The 23238-nt window shown below is 36.7% G+C and overlaps 3 protein-coding genes, 1 non-coding gene and 1 pseudogene across 5 annotated transcripts; 2 read left to right on the forward strand and 3 right to left on the reverse strand.

The window, feature by feature from the left end:
- Positions 1–2542: 2542 nt before the first annotated feature.
- Positions 2543–3272, forward strand: LOC111798901 (RING-H2 finger protein ATL56). Its single transcript, XM_023682249.2, has one exon. It carries the CDS (start codon positions 2645–2647, stop codon positions 3170–3172), a length of 528 nt encoding a protein of 175 aa, XP_023538017.1. The 5' UTR covers positions 2543–2644; the 3' UTR covers positions 3173–3272.
- Positions 3273–8566: 5294 nt separating this feature from the next.
- Positions 8567–11514, reverse strand: LOC111798316 (CASP-like protein 2C1). Its single transcript, XM_023681379.2, has 3 exons — positions 11291–11514; positions 10313–10460; positions 8567–8993 (listed from the first exon to the last, which is right to left on the reverse strand). Exons 1-3 carry the CDS (start codon positions 11443–11445, stop codon positions 8739–8741), a joined length of 558 nt encoding a protein of 185 aa, XP_023537147.1. The 5' UTR covers positions 11446–11514; the 3' UTR covers positions 8567–8738.
- A 3232-nt stretch (positions 11515–14746) lies between these two features.
- Positions 14747–16345, reverse strand: LOC111798856 (xyloglucan endotransglucosylase/hydrolase protein 20-like). The gene is made up of 3 exons (XM_023682206.2): positions 16073–16345; positions 15789–15982; positions 14747–15140 (listed from the first exon to the last, which is right to left on the reverse strand). Exons 1-3 carry the CDS (start codon positions 16220–16222, stop codon positions 14747–14749), a joined length of 738 nt encoding a protein of 245 aa, XP_023537974.2. The 5' UTR covers positions 16223–16345.
- A 1909-nt stretch (positions 16346–18254) lies between these two features.
- TRNAA-AGC (transfer RNA alanine (anticodon AGC)) lies at positions 18255–18327 on the forward strand. Its single transcript has one exon. It is a non-coding gene; the product is annotated as a tRNA-Ala (tRNA).
- Positions 18328–20307: 1980 nt separating this feature from the next.
- LOC111798009 (xyloglucan endotransglucosylase protein 7-like) lies at positions 20308–22067 on the reverse strand (annotated as a pseudogene). Its single transcript, XR_015421781.1, has 3 exons — positions 21659–22067; positions 20974–21167; positions 20308–20842 (listed from the first exon to the last, which is right to left on the reverse strand). The product of XR_015421781.1 is annotated as a xyloglucan endotransglucosylase protein 7-like (transcript).
- Positions 22068–23238: the final 1171 nt, after the last annotated feature.

A 23238-nucleotide genomic window follows, 5' to 3' on the forward strand; every position in this document is an offset into this window, starting at 1 on the left:
TCCGACTCAGATCCACTGCTTTTTGGGCTTTCCGACTCAGATCCACTGCTAGCAGATATTGTCATTTTTGGGCCTTCCGACCCATATCCACCGCTAGCAGATATTGTCCTCTTTGGGCTTTCCGACCCAGATCCATCGCTAGTAGATATTGTCCTCTTTGGGCTTTCCGACCCAGATCCATCGCTAGTAGATATTGTCCTCTTTGGGCTTTCCGACCCAGATCCATCGCTAGCAGATATTGTCCTCTTTGGGCTTTCCCTCTCGGGCTTCCCCTCAAGGCTTTAAAACGCATATGCTAGGGGAAGGTTTCCACACCCTTATAAAGGTGATTTGTTCTCCTCCCCAACCAATGTGGGACATTACAACTCGGCACTTTTTATGACATAACTGATGTCTTACCTATAAAGTTATACTAGAATAACCGTGAAGTGATTAAGAGGTCAACGGTTAAAATTTTCTTACTCCACAAGTATATAACATATTTGTATATACAAAGTTCATAATGTATCATATTGTTTTACCAAACTTCGTATTTTTAAAGTTAATCTTCGAGAATCTTTCTCGGTAGCTGATAGGATGAGGATGACTCCTGTCTATACTTCACAAATCATATTAATCGGATCTCACAATCTATCTCCATTAGGGGCCAGTGTCCTCGTTGACACACCGTTTCGTGTCTAGCTCTAATACCATTTGTAATAGTTGAAGCCCATTGCTAGTAGATATTGTCTACTTTGGCCTGTTATATAACGCCGTCAGCTTCACAGTTTTAAAATGCATCTATTGTGAGAGCCCATATCGGTTGGAGAGGTGAACAGAGCATTTCTTATAAAGGTGTAGAAACTTCTCCCTAGTAGACGAATTTTAGAAACTGTGAAGCTAACGACGATATATAACGGGCCAAAACAGACAATATCTGCTATCGGTGGGCTTGGATTGTTATAATAATGAGTATAAATTCAAAACTAAAGCTAATAATCGTTGATTTTAATGGATGCAAGCATAAAATCAAACTCTGAAACGTGGAGGGAAAAGGGTCGACTAGGAGAATCATAACCTAACCATATAGTGAGACTTATAAATGCACGAAATTAAATGTTATGCGTACATAATGCAAATGAAAAGAGACCACAAGTCTATAGAGTTAATAAAATAAAGTTTGTCACATTTTAAATAATGATGTTTAAAGGTGAATGTGACGGAGTCGTGCCATAATATAGCATAACATAAATGGAAGGTCTAATATCTATTTGAAAAGATAACGACACATTGAAAAGTTGAATAAGACTGTCAAATTAACTGGAAAACTCGATGCATAAACTTATATATAGGCTAAATTAATAAAACTACCCTTTAAATTTTAAAAATTTCAATAATATCCTTACTCTTAAAAAAAAATTTATAAAAATACACACCCCTAGTTTTGAATGAAAATCGTCTGTACGTTTTAAAAGTTCCATTAATTCACTTAAACCGTTTTTAAAAGTTAAAAAATAATGTAATGGGTGATATATGGATATACACGTTAGTACGTTTTAAAAATACGCATGAACTTTCAAAAATAGCATTAACACATTTAACCTCTAAGAACGGTTTAAAAAAGTTCTTACAGAAACCATTTGCCTTTTAACATACGAAATGAAAGGAGAAACCTTAGACTAGAACTCGGTACAGTACATAGTGATCAAAGTCGGATCGTGTATGTTTTGACATAAGTGTCCTAAATAATAATGAAGCAAGCATCAAAATATCCATGAATAGATGACAGTGTTTTGCTACGGAACGGGCCTTGCCCATCAACCTACATTGACAAGACGTGGGGTAGAAGCACAATGACCAAATGCAAACCCAGTTAGATGGCATAAAGATTTTCGAGAGCGAGTTTGGAAGTAAGAATGTAAGAAGATTTTAAAGCAACGTTATAAGCAAAAACGCAACACAACTGCTTAAATATCTTACAATTTTTCGGGTATGGAGAATTTGACAACTATTTGCATCCATCAAGTCTAGATGTGATTTTGCCGCTATCGTACATTTTGAAGTGATTCAGGTTTGACAAGCCTATACATGATTTCGCCGAGTAGTGTACAAACAGATATAGGTTTCGACGTGACATGGGTATGCGACCACAAGCAACATGCCTTAGATGAACATGACCGTGACACAAGGCATATAAAGAGAGTAACGACCCTTCTTGAAGATCAACATAACCTGATCCTATGTCATTGGCTGAAATCAAATTAGATCAAACCTCTGATCCTATGTCATTGGCTGAAATCAAATTAGATCAAACCGTGCATGGTGATGAAGACTAAATGTACTTCAACTTTTAACTTTAAATTATACTCGAACACGTGTCCCGTCTCATTATTCAACATATTCCTTATCCTACCCCACCCAAGCCACTACAAAAATTTAACATTTTCTTAGTAAAAAAAGACTAGATTGAAGTGAATTGTATCCCAAATATCTAAAGATCAAAATCAATGGCCCTACCTCCCACACCTTTCAAGAACTCACAAAAGCCCATAGTTTCCATTTCCATAACCCTTTTTCAAAAACTCATACATCATTCAACCATATCACAATCCCCATCTCTCTCTTTTTACATTTCCCCCAAATTCCACTCCCCACCCACCCCATCATGCCTCTTCAAGACTCCACCGCCGCCATCGCCGGCGACCCACCACCGCCTAAGCCAGAGGCCAAAGTCCTGTCTCTGCTCCTCAAGGTCTCCATTATGATCGTCTTAACCACCCTCTTCTTCGTCTTCCTCGGCCTCGCCACTGCCCTCCTCCTCATCTACCCCTGCGTCGCTAGCGTCCTTCACCGCCGACGACGACGCCGCCATCGCCGCCGTTCCCAATTCACCGATTCCTCATCTGGGTTCTCTAATCGTGACCTCAAAAAGCTCCTCCAGTTTCGATTCTCCAATTGGGTCAACCCCCACTCTCAAATTGACTGCCCTATTTGCCTTGGTGGGTTTAGAAAAGGTCAGTGGTGTAGAAAACTTGGTGGGTGCGGCCATATTTATCACCGGAAGTGCATCGATTCGTGGTTGGTTAGGGTTTCTGCTTGCCCCCTTTGCCGGAGCTCCGTTCGATTGGATATGGAAGAAAATCAAATGGATTGTGCAAATTCTCGGAGCTATGAGATTTTGTATGCTCCGTAATTGTAACTCTAGGTTGGTTTCTTCTTCTCTTGCCTCTGTTTCCCTTTTGAGATGTATATATAGTTGAAGCATAGTTTGAAATGAAGGTTTCTTTTAGTTATGTTTTGATATTGTTGCTCCGTTTTGCTGCTGCTATGAATGCTTGTGGCTTTGGTTTTGATTTTTGTTCATTGCCCGAGACCTCGAGATTGAGGATATATTGAAATTTTGAATTTGATAATAGAGCTATTAGGATGTCGAGATCAAAGATATCTTGAAATTTTGAATTCATGGCTTCTGGGTCGATAATAGAGCTATCATGATGTCGAAAATGAGAATATATTGAAATTTTGAACTTTTGTCTTCTGGGTCGATAATAGAACTATAGTGATGTTGAGATTGAGGATATATTGAAATTTTCAACTTTTGACTTCTTAGTTGAGAATAGAACTGTCGTCATGTCAAGATTGAGGATATATTGAAATTTTGAACTTCTAACTTCTGGGTCGATAATAGAGCTATCATGATTTCGAGATTATAGATATATTGAAATTTTGAACTTTTGACTTTTGGGTCGATAATAGAACTATCGTGATGTCGAGATTGACGATATATTGAAAAATTGAACTTTTGACTTCTGGTCGATAACAGAGCTATCGTGATGTCGAGATTGAGGATACATTGAAATTTTGAACTTCTGACTTCTGGGTCATTGAAATTTCGAACTTATGATTTCTTGGTCAATAATAGAGCAATCGGGATGTCGAGATTGGGGATATATTGAAATTTTAAACTTCTGACTTCTGGGTCGATAATAGAACTATCGTGATGTCGAGATTATATATATTGAAATTTTGAACTTCTGACTTCTAGGTCGATAATAGAATTATCGTGATGTCGAGATTGAGGATATAGTGAAATTTTGAACTTTTGACTTCTTGGTCGATAATAGAGCTATCGTGATGTTGAGATTGAGGGTATATTGAAATTTTGAACTTATGATTTCTTGGTCGATAATAGAGCTATCGTGATGTCGAGATTGAGGGTATATTGAAATTTTGAACTTATGATTTCTTGGTCGATAATAGAGCTATCGTGATGTCGAGATTGAGGGTATATTGAAATTTTGAACTTATGATTTCTTGGTCGATAATAGAGCTATCGTGATGTCGAGATTGAAGATATATTGAAAATTTGAACTTCAACTTTTAGGTTGATAATGAGCTATCGTGATGTCGAGATTGAAGATATATTGATGTTTTGAACTTCTGACTTCTAGATCGCTAATAGAACTATCGTGATATCAAGATTGAGGATATATTGGAATGAGAGATTGTAAGGAGCTCTTAGTTCGATGTAAACAGTGAGAAAATTTGAACTTTTTATCTTTTGATCGAGAATATATTCATTAGCTAGCTAATCTAATTTGAAACAAAGAAGATTGATTTTAATTCTGCAATGGGCGAAAGCCTGACGGAGCAATGTCGCGTGGAGGTAGAAGGCCTACGGGTCGTGAACTTCTTTTCCCGAAGAAGAGAAAATTGATTTTAAAATTTATGGTTATGGGAAATAATTATCTATGTATTTCTCATTGATTTGTGTTAAATTTTTGTTGAGTTTATAAACCATTAAATGAAACAAAACTTTATCGAAAACTTTATGGGTTGGAGTATTCAAGTATTTGATTTCTTCCTAATCGATGGTACATGTCTTATCAAGCTAAACGGCATTTAAAATGACTCGTTAGGTTGATGGAAGGACAAGACCTTGGTGTGCAAAATTGGACTAGAAGTACTTTTTTTAATTGATTTTATAGATCCACGATGGCTAAAGATTTTAAAAAACATTTGGATTTTGGTAGCTCGATCAATTTGGATATTAATAAGCCTATTTTGATTAGGGGGAAAAGAATGTTCTTTAAAAATATTTTTTTTAAAACACTATGATCCGTTGTGATAGTTGACGAAGTGGTCGTTGATAGGGTAGGTGGCAATAGTCGTAACCGGTGGATGACAGGAGAATTTAGCTTTTGTTAACCGTGTGAGATGGCAATTGATGATGACGACAATAATTCGTGGTAGTTGTCAACAGTATTTGTTAATGGTCTCTAGCGGTATTTAACAATGATAAAAGATGGTCGTGATGATGTGTGAGGACATTTTGGTCATTTTGATATATAATAGAAAATTTAAAAGTTTCCTAATTAAGACAAGAACATGGAACAACCACACTCATATGATATTGTCCATTTTCTTTGCTTTTAGTTTACCTAAAAGAGTCCTACCAATGGATGTAGGACTCAAATAATCCTAAAACACAAATACTAAAAAAATTTGAACGTCTTTTATCAATTTCTATGATAGAAGTGATAGCGGATAAAGACAAGCCTTCTTGAGTTTAGAAACAGATGGGAAGGCTCTTTTGATCTTCAATTTGAAGATGGGTGAAACTTCTTCTCGGTTAGGAAATAGTGAGTGTTGGTTGTGTCATTTGCCCGAACAACAAGGTACACTTCCAAAGCTCCCTCCTACCCAAACAACAGGTACTAATATAAGTTGGCCCTTAGTATCGAAGAAAAAAGTTCAGTTTGATCTAAATTTTTTTTCTCCTTTGATCTTACCTCAACTTCAAAAATAAAGAAAGAAAGAGTTTGATATGGTGAATGGAGTAACTCCAATTAATTAATCATCATGTTGAAATTTTTGTTTATTTAAAGAAAAATTTATCTTCTAAAAAATGCGTAGAAGATTTCATATGCTTTCCCTTACAGTTCCAGAAAGGAGAAGATCAAGAATCGAACACACGAAAGAAAGATATGAACTGGAATTGATAGGTACTGCACATACCTACAAACGGAGAAACTTCAAAATTAAGTATGTTTAGCTTAGAGCAGTACTATGTTGAGTGGTTTTTAGGAGTATGTGTGTAAGAACAAAACATCATAAATGGATTTGTGTTAGTTTGTGATGATAGTCTTCCGTCTTAGAAATAGTTCAAGACAAACAGGTATCATTATCATATCGCGGGAACGCAAAAGAATGTTAGAGTCACGAGGTGCTGAAGTCAGATTCCAAATTTTGATCTGAATCCTAGGCATAAAGCGTGACTGTTTTCAAGAAATCATGTAGTAATCCATGATCTTTTCATGCTAATTTTCAATTGAACTGAATGTAAAGACGTTTTTGACATCAAACTGCCTAAGATTCCATCTAAAGTTTTTTGCTAGGGCAAATTGTGATTGTATTTACTATTCAACTAAAGTTTCCTCATAGTCCTATTCCTTCAACTCGAGAGTATCTTATTATTACTAATCTTGCTATCGATCGTTCCACCCTCTTTCAATTTTATCGTGAATATACACTTCGATCCTACTATGTTTGTTTGAGGTGCATCAAGTGATATCTATTTGGCCATGTTTGGGCTCAACATTTAAGGTAAAGAAGGAAAAACTTGTTGGGACCTCATTATTATATATGCCCAACTAAATAAGAAGACAATAAAAGCTTTGACAACAAGCTTAGCCTATGTTTTTAAGCCCATGTTTTTGGAGAAGAGCAAAGTGGAGTGTTTGATAAGCTTGCTTAAAAAGTTGTGAACGTGTTTGTTAAGAATGAGAAACAGAAGCGGGATCGAAAGTCCAATTTTTATTAATGGTTATTAGGTTTAAATACGATACAACTTCAGGTAAAATATACGTCAATCGATTACTAAAAATAAGGAAAAAATCTTAATTGATTACGACTATATAAAATACAAATTTCGTAATAGTGCGGCATCGAACAAATGAAGAGCTTCTTGATTCTGTGGTTCATTCACTCGGGTTGGCTTGTGAAGAGTTCTTGTTGCTAGAGAAAATCAAAATTTTATTGCGGTTTTAAATTCGAGGTTTAATTCTCATCTAATTGTGACGATGATCACAAACATACTAACATACATCAATTTTTTTACCCACAAATATATAAACAAGGTCAAATATCGTCTAAAGTTGTAAAATTTATAATCTTGCAGATTCTTGATGTTTATCGAAACACCACATTTTAGTCTGAATCAACTCCGACTTCCTTCATAAAAATGGTGTGAAATCCCTCCAATATCAACATACTTAAAATTTATAACTTAATTCAAAGAAAATCTCTCGAATTTAAAGAAAAAACGAAGTCAATAACCCAAAACGCCTACCTTCGATTCATTGTCCTTGATTCTTCTCTCTCTTTTCATTGTCTTCATCATTTATACTCTGCATACCACCATATTTTTAAGCCGTTGTTATTTAAATGTGGTCTCAATTCATTCCTATTTTGTCCTAAGAAAATTCTTATAGTCACTCAACATAAAATTGCTTCAAACTCGGTACACTTAACTTTGAAGTTTTTATGATTAAACCACCAAAAAGGTATACTTTGTTTGAACATGGTCTCCATTCGTTCATATTTTTTATTTTAATGGTAGCGGAACAATTTTTTTAAAGACAATTTAGGCAATGATATCAGAGTTGGCATATGGCCTACATGGTTTATGAAGGAAGTTATAAGTCAAACATTAGCATTAAACATGGTAGTTAGTTTTGCATTCAAAGCTTTCTACTTGTCCTTTTATAAATTTAATGTTATTATTTCTTGTGTACCATACTTTACTTATTTTTCCATCTATAACCTTTTTTTTTTTCTTTTTAATTTTAGATCCCTACGTATTTTAAAGCTTTTTTAATGTCATATTTTGCCATATTTGTGAGAACGGGATCGAGTTAGTACCTACCTCTCTTTAGATGAGATTCTTAGACCCAATCTCACCGCTAGTAGATATTGTCTTTTTTGGGTTTGTCCTTTCGAGCTTTCCTTCAAGGTTTTTAAAACGCGTCAGTTAGAAAAATGTTTCCACACACTTATAAAAAATGCTTCCTTCACCTCTCCAACTAATGTGGGATCTCATAATCCACCCCCTTCGGGGCCAGCGTCCTTGATGACACTCATTCCATTCTCCAATCGATGTGGGACCCCCCAATCCACCCCCCCTTCGGGCCCAGCGTCCTTGCTGGCACACTGCCTCATGACCACCCCCCTTCGAGGCTCAACCTTCTCGCTGACACATCGCTCGGTGTTCTGATATCATTTGTAACTGCCTAAGCCTACCGCTATCAGATATTGTTCTTTTTGGGTTTTAAAATGCGTTTGCTACAGAAAGGTTTCCACACCCCACCCTTATAAAAAATGTTTCGTTATTCTCTCCAAACATGGGATCTCACAGTTATTCATTAAATTTTCTAATTTAAACAAGTTGTTGACTTAATAAGTCATTTTAAGATTACATTCTTAATCTATCATGTAGGACTTACTCGTATTAAGATTAAAAACCAAAGCAATAACTTTGTTTAGCCGAGTTCATGAGTATAACATTTTTAGAATCATTGACACTAAATTGACACAATTAATATCATTTTCATATCTTATCATTCTATTCAAACCCTGTTCAAAATATCTCGTTTTAATAAAGATAGTGTGTATCGATCCAAATGTCTTCGACATACAGATATGAATACAATTGATAGACTTGATAAAGTTACAAGGTCTCGAAGTCGATATCGAACAATTCACTCGTTGGATTTTAGTCGAAAGAAAAGGTTTGGTGAATAATGCCTAAACAAGTTGAAAGAAGAGATAACGCAAATGGCACACATTGCAAAAAAAGCTCCATAGCCACAAAGAAAAGCTCCGCCGACTTGGTAGCAGAATCTCTCGAATCTGTTGCAGAGCTTCATCCATTGAAAGTCATGTGCGCCGGTCACCGCCAGAAGCGCCGCCTCCATCCCCGCCGTGTTTGCGGCAAATACGAGGTACGCCACTGCCTGTCAATGCCACTTCAAACCACTTTAAGTTGGATGTTGGCACATAATAAAACATGTTTGGGACGGTTTCGATCAATGGTCGATACAACTTTTATACATTTGTTTTAAGTTTTGTCCTTTCTCGAGTTCGAGATAGACCCGACAAAAATGAAGATTCAAATTCCTGACCTGTTTCTATATAATTTACGTATTAACAGTCAAGTTTTTTTTTTTACGATTTTCATTAAATGAAAAATATTCTCGTCAAATTCTTTTTTTTTTCCATGAATCATAATAGAATTTCATATCTTTCGATGATTATATAAGAATTTACTAAGTATTGCTATTGATAATGCTATCGTGATCCTATATCTAACACTCAAACTGTTCGAGCTTCTGAAAGAGGATTAGCTCAAGAAAAAGCACTCGAGAGTAATGGATGAGTGTCCTACAACATAAGGAATATACTTCTCTCTCTGAATTAGAAATCAAGTTGATATTTACGCCCTACACCCCAAAGAAAGTCTTTTCCAATAATCGTTAAAGGAGAACTAGTTCCGCTATAATTTTTTCTGAAAGATTGTAGTTTAAAGGATAGGAGTTCAATAATTATGGGTAGAACCGACTAATAAAGAAAATCTCGAGACTAAGCTCAAATGGTTAAAAGTAGACAAGATTTTCACTTTCTCGAGATTGATTAATTTGTTCTTGTTTTCTCAAATTTTAATTTTTATAAACTTTGAAGTACTGATAAATCTTCTTCGAATAAGTGACCTAATTTTTCATCTCAAGTTTATTATGAACTAATTTAAACATTTATTAATGAAAATTAATGTATAATTAAAAAAAAAATATTAAGATGTTGAGATTAAATTTAAATGTTTGGATTTAGTTAGGAAAAGTTTTCAAAGTCTAACATAGCTTAGAACTTTCTTAAATGTTTGTTAGTTACATCAGCTGGTTTCTTGTCCACTTGTCGGTGTCCTTTTCTTCCATAGCCCCAGGTTGGAACAGTCCATCTACCCCAAACTAGAGCTATTAAAAACATTTTTCTTTGAATCTTTTACGAACCGTGCTACTATTAAAGAGTAAATTTAACGGCTATACGTAATTGATCAAAGCAGACAATATCTAAGTGGGATTAGGCTATTACATTTAATATAGGAAGAGATAGAAACTCGTGATAATCTTTAAATTCTTTTGGTTTGATGATTAGATTCATGTAACCTAAGTTTGTAAGACGAGTCTAGTCCGCTCGTCTCACTAGCTGTATAAATTTGATAATTGACTTATCGACATAAGTACTAAAAATTTGAAGTAAAAGAGAAATTAAGGCACACCTGGTCAAGCAAGAAAGAAGCCCAAAATAGGCATATATGAGAACCACTCCCTAATTTGGATGTTCCTTTTGGCTGAGCTGAAATCCAACATTTGCAAATTTGAAGAATGTTGTAGGCAGCTGCTAGGGAGTCCACATACATAATCACTCTGTCACCATGACAAGAAAATCGAATAACTTTAAATTCGGTTCGATAATCATTTGATTTCTGAAAATTTAACTTAGAAACGTTCTTTCACGAGTTTCATTGGTCATCCAATGAAACTTTTGACATTTGTTATTTATCATTGAAAATTAGATGTTCGTGTAAAGAGTGTTTCGTTCTCCTCCCCAATCGATATGGGACCTCACAATTCAACCCTTTAGGGCCCAGTGTCCTCGCTGGCACTCGAGCCTTTCTCCAATCGATGTGAGACCCCCACCAAATCCACTCCCCCTCGAGACCCAGCGTCCTTACTGGCACATCGCCTCGTGTCTTCTCCCTTCGGGGAACAACCTTTTGTTATCCTCCCCAACCAATGTGGGATCTCACAATTAACCGCCTTTCAAGGCCCAGCGTCCTCGCTGGCACTCGTTCATTTCTTTGATCAATGTGAGACCTCCACCAAATCCATCCCCTTCGAGACCGAGTGTCTTTGCTAGCACATTGCCTCATGTCTACCCCCTTCAGGTTACAACCTTCTACCTGACACATCGTCCGGTATTTGACTCTGATACTATTCGTAACAGCCCAAGCCCACGACTAGTAAATATTATCCTTTTTGGGCTTTCCTTATCGGACTTCCCTGCAAAGTTTTTAAAATGCGTATGTTACGGAAAGGTTTCCACACCCTTATAAAGGGTGTTTCGTTCTCCTCCCCAATCGATGTGGAATCTCAGAGTTCAAATCTCCCGTTCATCAAAACTTTAAAACACGAAACCTAAAACGTCAAGAACGAAAACGAGAAAGAGTTTGAAAAATGAGAGAGAAAGGGCTTACACAAAAGCATGCAAACTTCTGAAAGAGGCCTTCTTGTCAATATGAAAGATTTGGGTAGTTTGCTTATCAAAACCCAACAAAAGAACAGTTAAAACCAAGCCAATGATCGCAAAGGATCTGAGAATCCCTTCAGTTCTTTGATCCCAAAACCCCATTGTCACCGCTTCTACAGTGGTCAGTTGGGCGTTTGGGCATTATTTATGAGTGCTGGTTGGCCAAACCCACAACTCTTTGATAGAGATTGGAAATGTTCACTCGGTTGAGAAACCTCCACGCAACTTCATACTATTTAATGTTACCTTTCAATAATATTTTGATCTCAATACTTCAAAAACGTTCCATACCTTTCAAATGTGACCATTTTAGTTCTTTCCTTTTTTTCTTATATCATGTTTTTTCGATCACGATTTCCAAAAAACTTTGGATCCGTAAGCTCAATAGATAAAATTATTATCGTTTTAAAAGTCGATGATTGGACTTCTACCCTGAAATTGTTGAGCTCAAAAATCATGAAAACACTTTGGTCCGCTATGTATTGTTTGCTTTGACCCGTTACGTATTGTTGTTAGCCTTATGTTTTTAAAACATGTCGACTAGGAAGAGGTTTCTACACCCATATAAGGAATGTTTTTTTTTCCTCATCTCATAATTTACCCCTTGGGAGCCCAGCGTCCTTGCTTGGGCTGTGATATGTATCGGGTCAGAGTAGACAATATTTACTAGTGTTGGGCTTGGGCTGTTACAAAACACTACACTTAACATTTTTAAAGCATGCCGACAAAAAAACGATATAGAACTAAATTTTATAGAAATGTCGATGGAAATATTGATTAAATGTTGATGTAAATAAGTATTCTTTAAGGAAAAACATGCTTATTATTTTACTATATTCACGCTACTAACATCTAACACCATAATAAAATAGGGTACATAAATGGACTAAAATCACATCTGAATGGGAGCGAGATTATGATAACTGAATGTAATAACTTAAGCCCACCATTAACAGATATTGTCCACTTTGGCCGGTTACGTATCGCCGTCAACCTCACAGTTTTAAGACGCGTCTATTAGGGAGAGATTTCTACGCATTCGTAAATAATGTTTTGTTCTTCTCTCCGACTGACATGGATCCATGTCTTTAATTTGTATTCCTTTAATAAACTTAATGAAATTTAATGAAGTTATTAGTAGGTTTAAACATTAATTTAAATTATAGTTCGTCATTTAAAGTTTCTAATTATGATTTGTTGTCATTAACGTTATTTTGGGGAACGATTTTACATCTTTTTATAAATGGTTTTACTTTTCGTTAGCAATATGCAAAAATACAAAAGGATAATATTGAAATTTAAGTATAATTGTAGAATTTATAATTTAATTAGAAAAATATTTTTTTAGGTTTAAAATAAGTTATATATTAGTTGGGTAATCAATAAATGATGTATCTTTCCATATCTTAGGACCATATTTCCAAAGACAAAATGTAAATTAATGTCACAGTTGGGCAAGTTGTGTAGGACAATAAATATAATGAGCTATCATATATTATATATATATATATATATAGAATATGATATTAAATACAATGAGTAATGTTTGCCTACCCAAAGTTTTCAACCAAGTCCACTTTACTACATGAGTGTAGCTATTTAATAGCTGTTTGTTTGGTGACCTTTCATATTACCTTTGTTAATTAATAGGGTTTGTTCATGAAGATTCACGTTGGTTTAGCAAATCAATTTGATTTATGTCATCTTGTAACGACTTAGATCTACTGGTAGTAGATATTGTTCATATTGTCCTTTTTGGACTTTCCCTTTCGGGCTTCCCCTTAAAGCTTTAAAACGCGTCTCTTAGGGGAAGGTTTCAGCAAATCGATTTGATTTATGTCATCTTGTAACGACCCAAATCTACTGGTAGCAGATATTGTCCTTTTTGAACTTTCCCGATATTGTCCTTTTTGAACTTTCCCTTTCGGGCTTCCCCTCAAAGCTTTAAAACGCGTCTATTAGGGGAAGGTTTCCACATCTTATAAATGGTGTTTTGGGCTTCTAGCAGATATTGTCCTTTTTGAACTTGCCCGACCTCAAGGCTTTAAAATGCGTCTATTAGGAGAAGGTTTCCACACCTTATAAATGGTGTTTTGGGCTTCCCCTCAAGGCTTTAAAACACGTCTATTAGGGGAAGGTTTCCATACCTTATAAATGGTGTTTTGTTCTCCTCCCCAACCAATGTGGGACATCACAATCCACCCTCGTTTGGGGCCAGCGTTCTCGCTGACACTCGTTCCTTTCTCCAATCGATGTGGGACCCCCTCCAAATCCACCCCGTTTGGGACCAACGTCCTTATTGGCACACCGCCTCGTGTCTACCCCCCTTCGGGGAACAGCGAGAAGGCTGACAAATCGTCCGGTATCTGGCTCTGATACCATTTGTAACGACTCAGATCCACCTCTAGCAGATATTGTCTTCTTTGGACTTTCCCTTTCGGACTTCCCCTCAAGACTTTAAAACATGTATGTTAGGGGAAGGTTTCCACACCTTTATAAATGGTGTTTTGTTCTCCTCCCCACCAACCAATATGGGACATCACACATCTTCTCTTAAAGTATTGTTCCATACAACCTGCTTGTAACGAAGTTGGAGAGTCTAATTAGAGACGACCACGAGGTGAGACAGGGTCATGAGACGGGATTTCCTGTCCCGAAGGCACATTTTATCTTCATCCCCGCCATTTGGAGTCGAGGGTTGGGGCGAGGATTTCTTGTTCGGGGAAAAGTCTATGTGAGGATCCATCCCTACTCGTAGGGAATTCCCGGGTTCTTCCTTGTAGTGATCCCTTAATATTTTCCTTTTATCCAATTTATTCTTATAATTTTCTTTTAAAAAAAATTAATATTTTATATTAATTTTATTTGAGGTTCCTTTCTCAATAAATTTGTATTTTCCTACAAATACAAGTTATTTTAAAACAAATAACATTCACCCACGTGGTAGGTTAATTACATCAGATATGACAAGTATTATGTATATATATTTTATAGAACGCTACATTATGAAAACAATAGAGGTATGAGTATATGTCATGAATTAATATCATGGGACCTCGTGCATTTTGTATGTCACGTGCATCGGATACTTTCCCATTAATGGGTCCATGTGTAGAAGAATATTACATCCAATTTTCTCCCGATTTAGAAGGTAAAATTCAAGACCATAATATATTTTTACTAAAAAAATAGATCACAGTATAATTGCTTGTGTTCGCATTTTACGACCACAATAATGGTACAACTTATTGAATATTTTTTAATACTCAAGCAACGTACTACTTCGTTTTTACATAAACTCACCATTATAGTAATCATCTACAAACTTTGAGGAAGATAAATAAAAAGACAAACAAACTGAAGAGACGTTGATCTTTTGTGTGTGTTTTTCAAGGTTGTCGTCCTAGGATTTGCTGAGGTAGCACTCGAGAGGGAAGGCTTGTGAGAATCTCTTGGAGTCTTGACAATAATTATAGATCATGAAGTTATGTTGTGCCCATTTCATTTGGCCTTTCTTTGCATATTCATAATCAAAATTACCCCAAAGCCATGAGTTGGAAGTAGGAGTGCAAGATGAGTATCCATTGAGCCAAAAGCACCCATCTTCGCTCATGTTTTGGTAATAAGCCTTGAAGGGAGCTTGGCTCCAATCTGTCTTTTCAAGACCACCTCTCGTGGCCCAAGTATCAGCATCCCATAGACTTGCATATAGTCTCATGGCTTGATATTGTGGGTATGGGACTCCTTTATCTTGATAGTTCTTCAATTCTCTTATGGGAATCTCATCTACGTAGAAACTGAAACGCACAATAAATAGGGTTAGTTAACCTCTCTTGGTGAACGTCTTTTGATAAATGTGCTCGATTATCTATCTTAAATGGAATCTGAATTTAGTATCGATAGTCTCGACATTCTTTTGCATCTCCCACAACATTATTACGTTACCTCCTTGACTTGAATTACTTCTAAGAGTGAAGATTATTCTCACAAACCAACACGAGTTCTTTTAACATATTTTGTAACGGCCCAAGCCCACCGTTAGCAGATATTGTCATTTTTGGGCTTTCACTTTCGAACTTCCCCTCAAGGTTTTTAAAACATGTCTGCTAGGGAGACGTTTCTACACCCTTATAAATAATGCTTTGTTCCCCTCTCCAACCGAGATGTGATCTCACAATCCACCATCTTCAGGGCCCAGCGTCCTCGCTGGCACTCGTTACTCTCTCCAATCGATATGGAATCTCACATATTTTGTCCTCACTCACATGTTTTTGTAGTAAAACATCTAGAAGGGCACTCAACATAGAATTTTCTGAAGTATGATTCAACCATGAAAAATAAAGATACACCTTGTTTGTATACGTAAACCTATCGTTTTTTACAAGCATTTCTTAACCATTATTTCATATCGTTAACATCACTATCATTAAGATGTGAATACTTACACAATGTGTCGGTGATTCCAAAGAATGGTGTAAGTGTGAAAATCGGTGGTAGGATCAAACCAGAGGTAGAATTGCATCTCCCTATTGCCAACTCCTTGGCTAAACACATTGGTGTGAAGAACGTAAGGATTTCCACTTGTATTGCCCAAGAATTCAATGTCTATCTCATCATGGTAATCCCCTTGTGAAGATAGCTGAAAAAACAATGAATTTCCACTTGTATTTCCCAACAACTCATGGATTCAAGCTTCTATAAAAACAAAAGGGTTTGGTTTCAAACTTACAAAGAATGTAGTCACGGTCCCCGCTGAGTTCCCAGCAACAAGCTTCATTTCCATTCCTAGCTTAGCATATAAGTACTCGTTCTTCGATTGAAACCCCGAGCCTGAGTAGTTATCCAAGCTGAGAATCACAAGCTCATTATTGTTGACCATCTCGCCTCGCCCGTCCCCCCAGCTGATGTTGATCGACGTTGATAAGTCATTGCCATACGAAGCATGCCACGAACACAACAAAATGTAAGCAAATAAAAGGCGTGCCAAAGTATTTGACGACGACGTCGAATAAGAAGAAGATAATTCATGTTTCATGGAGGGCGGGGGAAGCTTTGGACAATGGATGAATGATGAAGTTAAGAATTGAATTTATATGGGAATTTGAAAGAGAAAATGAGCAATCTTATGGAAATATGGAAAAGAACTGGTTTTTGTTTTTTTTCTTCTTGATTTTGAGTTCTAAGTTAGAAAACAAATTAATTTGTTCATGTCATCCAATAACGGAACTAAATAGTTATCAAACCAGTCTTTTTAAAACATTATATCCATCTTCATACCTCTTCATACCTCTTCCCAAAGCGAGCGCTCTACCATCTAAGCTGCATCCCAATAATTCTTACAATACAAAATCCTAAATGTCCCGTCATTAATAATAGTAAAAATGAAAAAATATCGTTATTCAATATATGTCGTAAATTGGGAAAATGTGAAAACAAAATGAAATAAAACATTAATAATTATTGGTAGTTTCCCGTTTATATAAAGATTGGAGTTTGGCAGGATATCAATCCCCTCACCTCTCGCATAGCGCTCTACCATTTGAACTATATCTCCACAATTCTTACATCACAAAACTCTGAAAGTCCCGTCATAGAAAAAAATTAAAATTAAAAAATATCGGGGCTCAAGCTCTACCATTTGAACTATATTCCACAATTCTTACATCACAAAACTCTGAAAGTCCCGTCATAAAAAAAAAAAGTGAAAATTAAAAAATATCGGGGCTCAAAATATGTCGTTTATTGATACCTTTCCGTTTATATAAGATTAGAGATGTAGGGTATCGATCCCGTAGCTCTCGCATGCAAAGCAAGTGCTCTAGCAACTACATCCTCACAATTCTTATATCACAAAACCCTAAATCGGGGCTCAAAATATGTCGTTTATTGATACCTTTCCGTTTATATAAGATTAGAGATGTAGAGTATCGATCCCGTACCTCTCGCATGCAAAGCAAGTGCTCTAGCAACTACATCCTCACAATTCTTATATCACAAAACCCTAAATGTCCCGTCATAAATAATAGGTGAAACCTATTCGTTTATATAAGATTGGAGATGTCGAGTATCGATCCCCATACCTCTCACATGCAAAGTGAATGCTTTACCATCTGAGCTACATCCCCACAATTCTTACATCATAAAACCCTAAATGTCCCGTCATCAATAATAGTGAAAATAAAAATGAAATAAAATATTAATAATTATTGATACCTTTTCGTTTATGTAAGATTGGAGATGCGGGGTATTGATCCCCATACCTCTTACATGCTAAGCGAGCGCTTTACCATCTAAGTTACAACCCCACAATTCTTACATCACAAAACCCTAAATGTCCCGTCATCAATAATAGTGAAAATTAAAATGAAATAAAACATTAATAATTATTGATACCTTTTTTGTTTATATAATAAAATTGGAGATGCGGGGTATCAATCTCCGTACCTCTCACATGCGAAGCGAGCGCTCTACCATATGAACTACATCTCCATGATTCTTATATCACAAAACCCTAAATGTCTCATCATCAATAATAGTGAAAACGAAGAAAATGAAATAAAACATTGTTAATATAAGATTGGAGATGCAGGGTATCTATCGATCCCGATACCTCTTGCTCTACCATCTGAGCTACATCTCCATGATTCTTACATCACAAAACTCTAAATGTCCCGTCATCAATGATAGTATATAAGATTGGAGTTGTGGGGTATCATTCCAATAAAAATTGTGGGGATGTAGCTTAGATGGTAGAGCGCTCGCTTGACATGCGAGAGGTAGGAAGATCAATACCCCGCATCTTCAATCTTATATAAACTTAAATGTATCAATAATTATTAATGTTTTATTTTATTTTCATTTTCACTATTATTTATGACGGGACATTTAGGGTTTTGTGATATAGGAATTGTGGGGATGTAGCTCAGATGGTAGAGCGCTCGCTTAGCATGCGAGAGGTACGGGGATCGATACCTCGCATCTCCAATCTCATATAAACTTTTAAAGGTATCAATAATTATTAATGTTTTATTTCATTTTCATTTTCACTATTATTTATGACGGGACCTTTAGGGTTTTATGACGCAAGAATCATGGGGATGTAGCTCAAATGGTAGAGCGCTTGCTTAGCATGCGAAAGGTACGGGGATCGGATACCCCGCATCTCCAATCTAATATAAATGTAAAGGTATCATTAATGTTTTTTTTTTCATTTTCCTTTTCACTATTATTTATGATGGGACATTTAGTTGTGATGTAAGAATCGTGGGGATGTAGCTCAAATGGTAGAGTGCTCGCTTTGCATGCAAGAGGTACGGGGATCGATACCTCACATCTCCAATCTTATAAACGTAAAATTTTGAAAAGTACACCATATTTTGAGCCCCGATTTTTTATTTTCACTATTATTGATGACTGAACATTTAAGGGATGTAACTTAGATGGTTGAGCGCTCGCTTCGCATGCGAGAGGTACGGGAATTGATACCCTACACCTCCGATCTTTTATATAAACAAAAAGGTATCTATAATTATTAATGTTTTATTTCATTTTCATTTTCATTTTTCCTATTATTGATGACGGGATGTTTAGGGTTTTGTTATCTATGAAATGTGGGGATATAGCTCATGTGGTAGAGCGCTCGCTTAGCATGCGAGAGGTATGGAGATTGATACCGTGCATCTCCAATCTTATAAAAACATGAAAGTATCAATGATTGTAAATCTTTTATTTCATTTTATTTTTCAAATTTTCCTAGTTTACGACATATATTGAGCAATAATATTTTTTCATTTTCACTATTCATGATTACGGTAGATTTATGATTTTGTGATACAAGAATCATGGGGATGTAGCTCAGATTGTAGAACGCTCACTTTGCAATTGAGAAGTGCGTGGATTGATACCCGCACCTCCATTCTTATCATTAATTATTAATGTTTTAGTTCTTTTTGTTTTCACATTTTCCCAATTTACGACATATATTGAGCAACGATATTTTTCCATTTTCACTATTATTGATGACGGGACATTTAAGGTTTTGTGTTGTAAGAATGGTTGGGATGTAGCTTAGATGGTAGAGCGCTCGCTTTGCATGCGAGGGGTATAAGGATGGATACCCTACATCTTAATGGGAAAGTATCAATAATTTTTAATGTTTTGAAAAGACTCGTTAGTCCCGTTATTGGATGACATGAACAAATTAATTCGTTTTCTAACTTAGAACTCAAAACCAAGAAGAAAAAAAAAAACAAAAACCAGTTCTCTTCCATATTTCCATAAGATTGCTCATTTTCTCTTTCAAATTCCCATATAAATTCAATTCTTAATTTCATCATTCATCCATTGTCCAAAGCTTCCCCCGCCCTCCATGAAACATGAATTATCTTCTTCTTATTCGACGTCGTCGTCAAATACTTTGGCACGCTTTCTATTTGCTTACATTTTGTTGTGTTCGTGGCATGCTTCGTATGGCAATGACTTATCGACGTCGATCGACATCAGCTGGGGGGATGGGCGAGGCGAGATGGTCAACAATAATGAGCTTGTGATTCTCAACTTGGATAACTACTCAGGCTCGGGGTTTCAATCGAAGAACGAGTACTTATATGCTAAGCTAGGAATGGAAATGAAGCTTGTTGCTGGGAACTCAACGGGACCGTGACTACATTGTTTGTATGTTTGAAACCAAACCCTATACATATTCACGTACAAAGGTGCGAACACATATAGGGTCACTCCCTATACATGCAAAATCTACTAGGTCGCTCCTTACATGTTTGTAATATGATTTTGTTAGAGTCATGCCCTAACGATATTAATTTGCATGCGAGGTCATTTCTCATATGTATGTGATATAAGATTCTACTAGGGTCGTGCTCAACGATGTGAACCCAGATGTGAGATCATTCATTGCATATGTATGATACGATCTATTATCGTCATGTTTTATACAATATGAGCTCAGAAGATCACGAGGTCACTCCTCACATATATATAATTTATAAAAGATTGAGGCCCTTCGAGAAAATCAAAAGACAATATTCATATCATTGTGGAGGTCTGTCGTAACGACCCATTTATTTATGCATAAAATAACGTAGACATCATATTTCACAAAATGTCAAACATTACACTCGGGCGGGAGGCCATGAGGGAACCTTTTGGAATCAGCACAGTAATCATAAACCATGTAGTTTCTCCGCACCCACTTGAGCTTCCGGTGGCCAGACGAGTCTAACCGTTGGGACAGCCAAGAATGATCTTTTGAGGAGCCGCAAGAGGAGGAGGGCCAAATGCAGGTCCGGTCGGCGTTCATATTTCGGTAGGCGGCGGTGAAAGGAGCATTAGACCAATCGGTCTTGACTCGACCTCCTCTCGTGGCCCAGTGGTCGGCGTTCCAAAGGCTTGATTGTAGCCTCATTGGTGCCTTTTGGGGAATGGAATGCCTAGGGATTCCATGTTCTTGAACTCTCTTATGGGAGTCCCATCCACGTAGAATCTAGCCCGAAAGGGACAATGAGGAAATCGTTACGTTTTAAATCCATCTGTTTCTACTAAGAGTTCGATATAAATTTATAAACAATTATGATATCAATTAAATATGAAAAAGAAAAGAGTGTCGTGTTTTACATGATAGTTTGGGGATTCCATAGAAAGGAATAAGGGTGAAAATCAGCCGTTGGATCAAACCAAAGATAAAATTGTTGTTCTCTGTCACCTTTCCCTTGAGTGTATATATTTGTATGAACAATGTATGGCTCACCGCTAAGGTTCCCGAGGAACTCAAAATCTATCTCATCCCACTTTGACTTTTCTGAACGTAACTGCAATCAATACAAATAAAAACGTTATGCAAACGAAATCTGCGACATTCACACAAATATAGCTATTTATTTAATAGAACTAATCTACGACATTTACACACGGTTGGGTATGTAATCGAAATATTATATTGGCTAAAAAAAGAGAAGAACATAGATATACAAGTGATTGACAACTTTTCTATTAGTATGAGGCATTTTGGGTGATTCCAAAAGCAACGATAACTTATGTTCTAAGTGGACAACATCGGGCAGTGTATCAGTGGGTTTGAGTTGTTACAAATGGTATCAAAGCCAAACATCGGACAGTGTATCAGTGAGGACGCTGCCCCCAAGGGGTGGATTGTGAGATCCCACATCAGTTAGAGAGGGGAACGAAAGATTCCTTATAAGGATGTGGAACCTCTCCCAGGTTGAAAATCTTTGCGAGGAAGCCCGAAAGGGAAAACCTAAATAAGACAATATCTGCTTTTGTAACGAATTAAAGAGCTTACGTAATATGTTGTGACGGTGCCGGCCGAGTTGACGGCGACCAGCTTAATCTGCATGTCAATTTTCCCAAACAAGTACTGATTCCTCGACCGGAAGCCGGAGCCGGAGCCTTTATCAAGCGACAGCGTCAGCATCCTCCCGCCATTCACGATCTTTGCCCGGCCACCACCCCACGTGATCTCCAACTCCTTGTTTAAATTACCAGCTCCGGCAAAGCCCAACAAACAAACCACCAAAACCACCCAACACAACGGCGGAGCTCCGGCCATCGGCGGCGGCTGCTTAGTTTTGGCTAATCCCCTTTTTTATTTTAAAAGAAATGTATAGGAAACAAAATATTTATTGTAAAACTTTCCACGAGACAATCACCGGACACGAGGCGTGTTGAACGAAGATTTCACATAATACTTTTGATCGAAAAATTATAAAAAAATTATTTAAAAATTTTGTTTTATTTTAATTTTTTTTTTTCAAAAATTCATTTCAAGCAAGCACTTTGTGTGCTTTTGAAAATGGAGTATTAGGAGGAGTGGGGATTGTGGGAACTTTTGTAACTAGGGATTTAAGGGTTAAGGCGAGGGGAAATATGGAAGCGAAATTGCGTGTTGGAATTTTTTTATATGTCGGGCTTCTCTGTTTTCTGAGTTATGCTCACTCGTTCACTCGTCGTGTAAGGTTGACCTGGAGATAAAATGGGCACGACTCCCCCTCTCCTCGTTCATGCCATTTCTCGTCTCAACCCCCTCAAAGAGGGCAAGAAGAGGTCGCCAATAATACGTGCTACTCCTACTTTCTCTTGACCAGAAACGGAGAACGTAACGAGATTTATTAGGTGATCCAAGACCTGAGGGAAAAGAAACAGATAAAGTCACTCTCTTCTCTGGATATCATCCAAAGAGGAGAGTTGTTGAACGGCTCTCTGTAAACAAAAAAATAAAATCAAAATAAAAAATCCCTCCCCAAACCGTGCTTGTTTTTTCATTGCCCACTATTTGTAAGGTGAAGGCGAATTTTAGGCTCGTGAACACTCGCTACCCAAGAATATATAGAAAGTCAATTCATTGTATACAAGCAAGAACAAAAATCTTTATCGATAATAAGAAGTATTTTGAATGAAACAAAAAAACAAAGTCATGATAGTTTGTACCTTCATCACATATCCACAACCAACTGTAATGGCTCGAACATAAGTGAAAACTATCAATCAACCATGTTTTGTACGGGAAGTCACCCCAACATGATATGGTAGCCAAATTGAATAATTAGACAAGAAGTATGAAATCTCGAAACGGTTTGAAGCTCGATTTTCTAATTTTCTCGAGGTGAGGGATCGATTATTCAAAATCCAAGCTCGATTCGAATATGTTTTACTTATAACTCAGAAAAACTTTAAAAAAATTGAAAGTCATTCATTATCTATATCAACAAGATGCACCTTTCTGTTCGATGGCTCAATCATATATTGGTTGACATCTTGGGATTTTTCTCAGAATGCAATGAGTAAAGACAAAACATACTGGAAGGACTCGTAAAAATAATGAGTAAGTAGCTTGACCATGTCGGAGGGGAACGTCGAGGCATT

This window comes from Cucurbita pepo, chromosome 7 (assembly GCF_057944985.1).
Source record: "Cucurbita pepo subsp. pepo isolate OVF chromosome 7, ASM5794498v1, whole genome shotgun sequence".
NCBI classification, from domain to species: Eukaryota; Viridiplantae; Streptophyta; class Magnoliopsida; order Cucurbitales; family Cucurbitaceae; genus Cucurbita; species Cucurbita pepo.

Excerpts from the sequence above, each read along its gene's own strand:
- LOC111798901 (XM_023682249.2), top strand. The coding sequence starts at position 2,645 with ATGCCTCTTCAAGACTCCACCGCCGCCATCGCCGGCGACCCACCACCG.
- LOC111798316 (XM_023681379.2), bottom strand. The coding sequence starts at position 11,445 with ATGGGGTTTTGGGATCAAAGAACTGAAGGGATTCTCAGATCCTTTGCG. Across the intron at positions 10,461-11,290 it reads AGAAGTTTGCATGCTTTTGT|AGTGATTATGTATGTGGACT; the intron begins GTAAGCCCTTTC and ends TCATGGTGACAG. Across the intron at positions 8,994-10,312 it reads CTTCTTTCTTGCTTGACCAG|GCAGTGGCGTACCTCGTATT; the intron begins GTGTGCCTTAAT and ends TGGCATTGACAG.
- LOC111798856 (XM_023682206.2), bottom strand. The coding sequence starts at position 16,222 with ATGGTCAACAATAATGAGCTTGTGATTCTCAGCTTGGATAACTACTCA. Across the intron at positions 15,983-16,072 it reads GGACCGTGACTACATTCTTT|CTATCTTCACAAGGGGATTA; the intron begins GTAAGTTTGAAA and ends TTGTTTTTTCAG. Across the intron at positions 15,141-15,788 it reads TGGAATCACCGACACATTGT|TTTCTACGTAGATGAGATTC; the intron begins GTAAGTATTCAC and ends TGTGCGTTTCAG.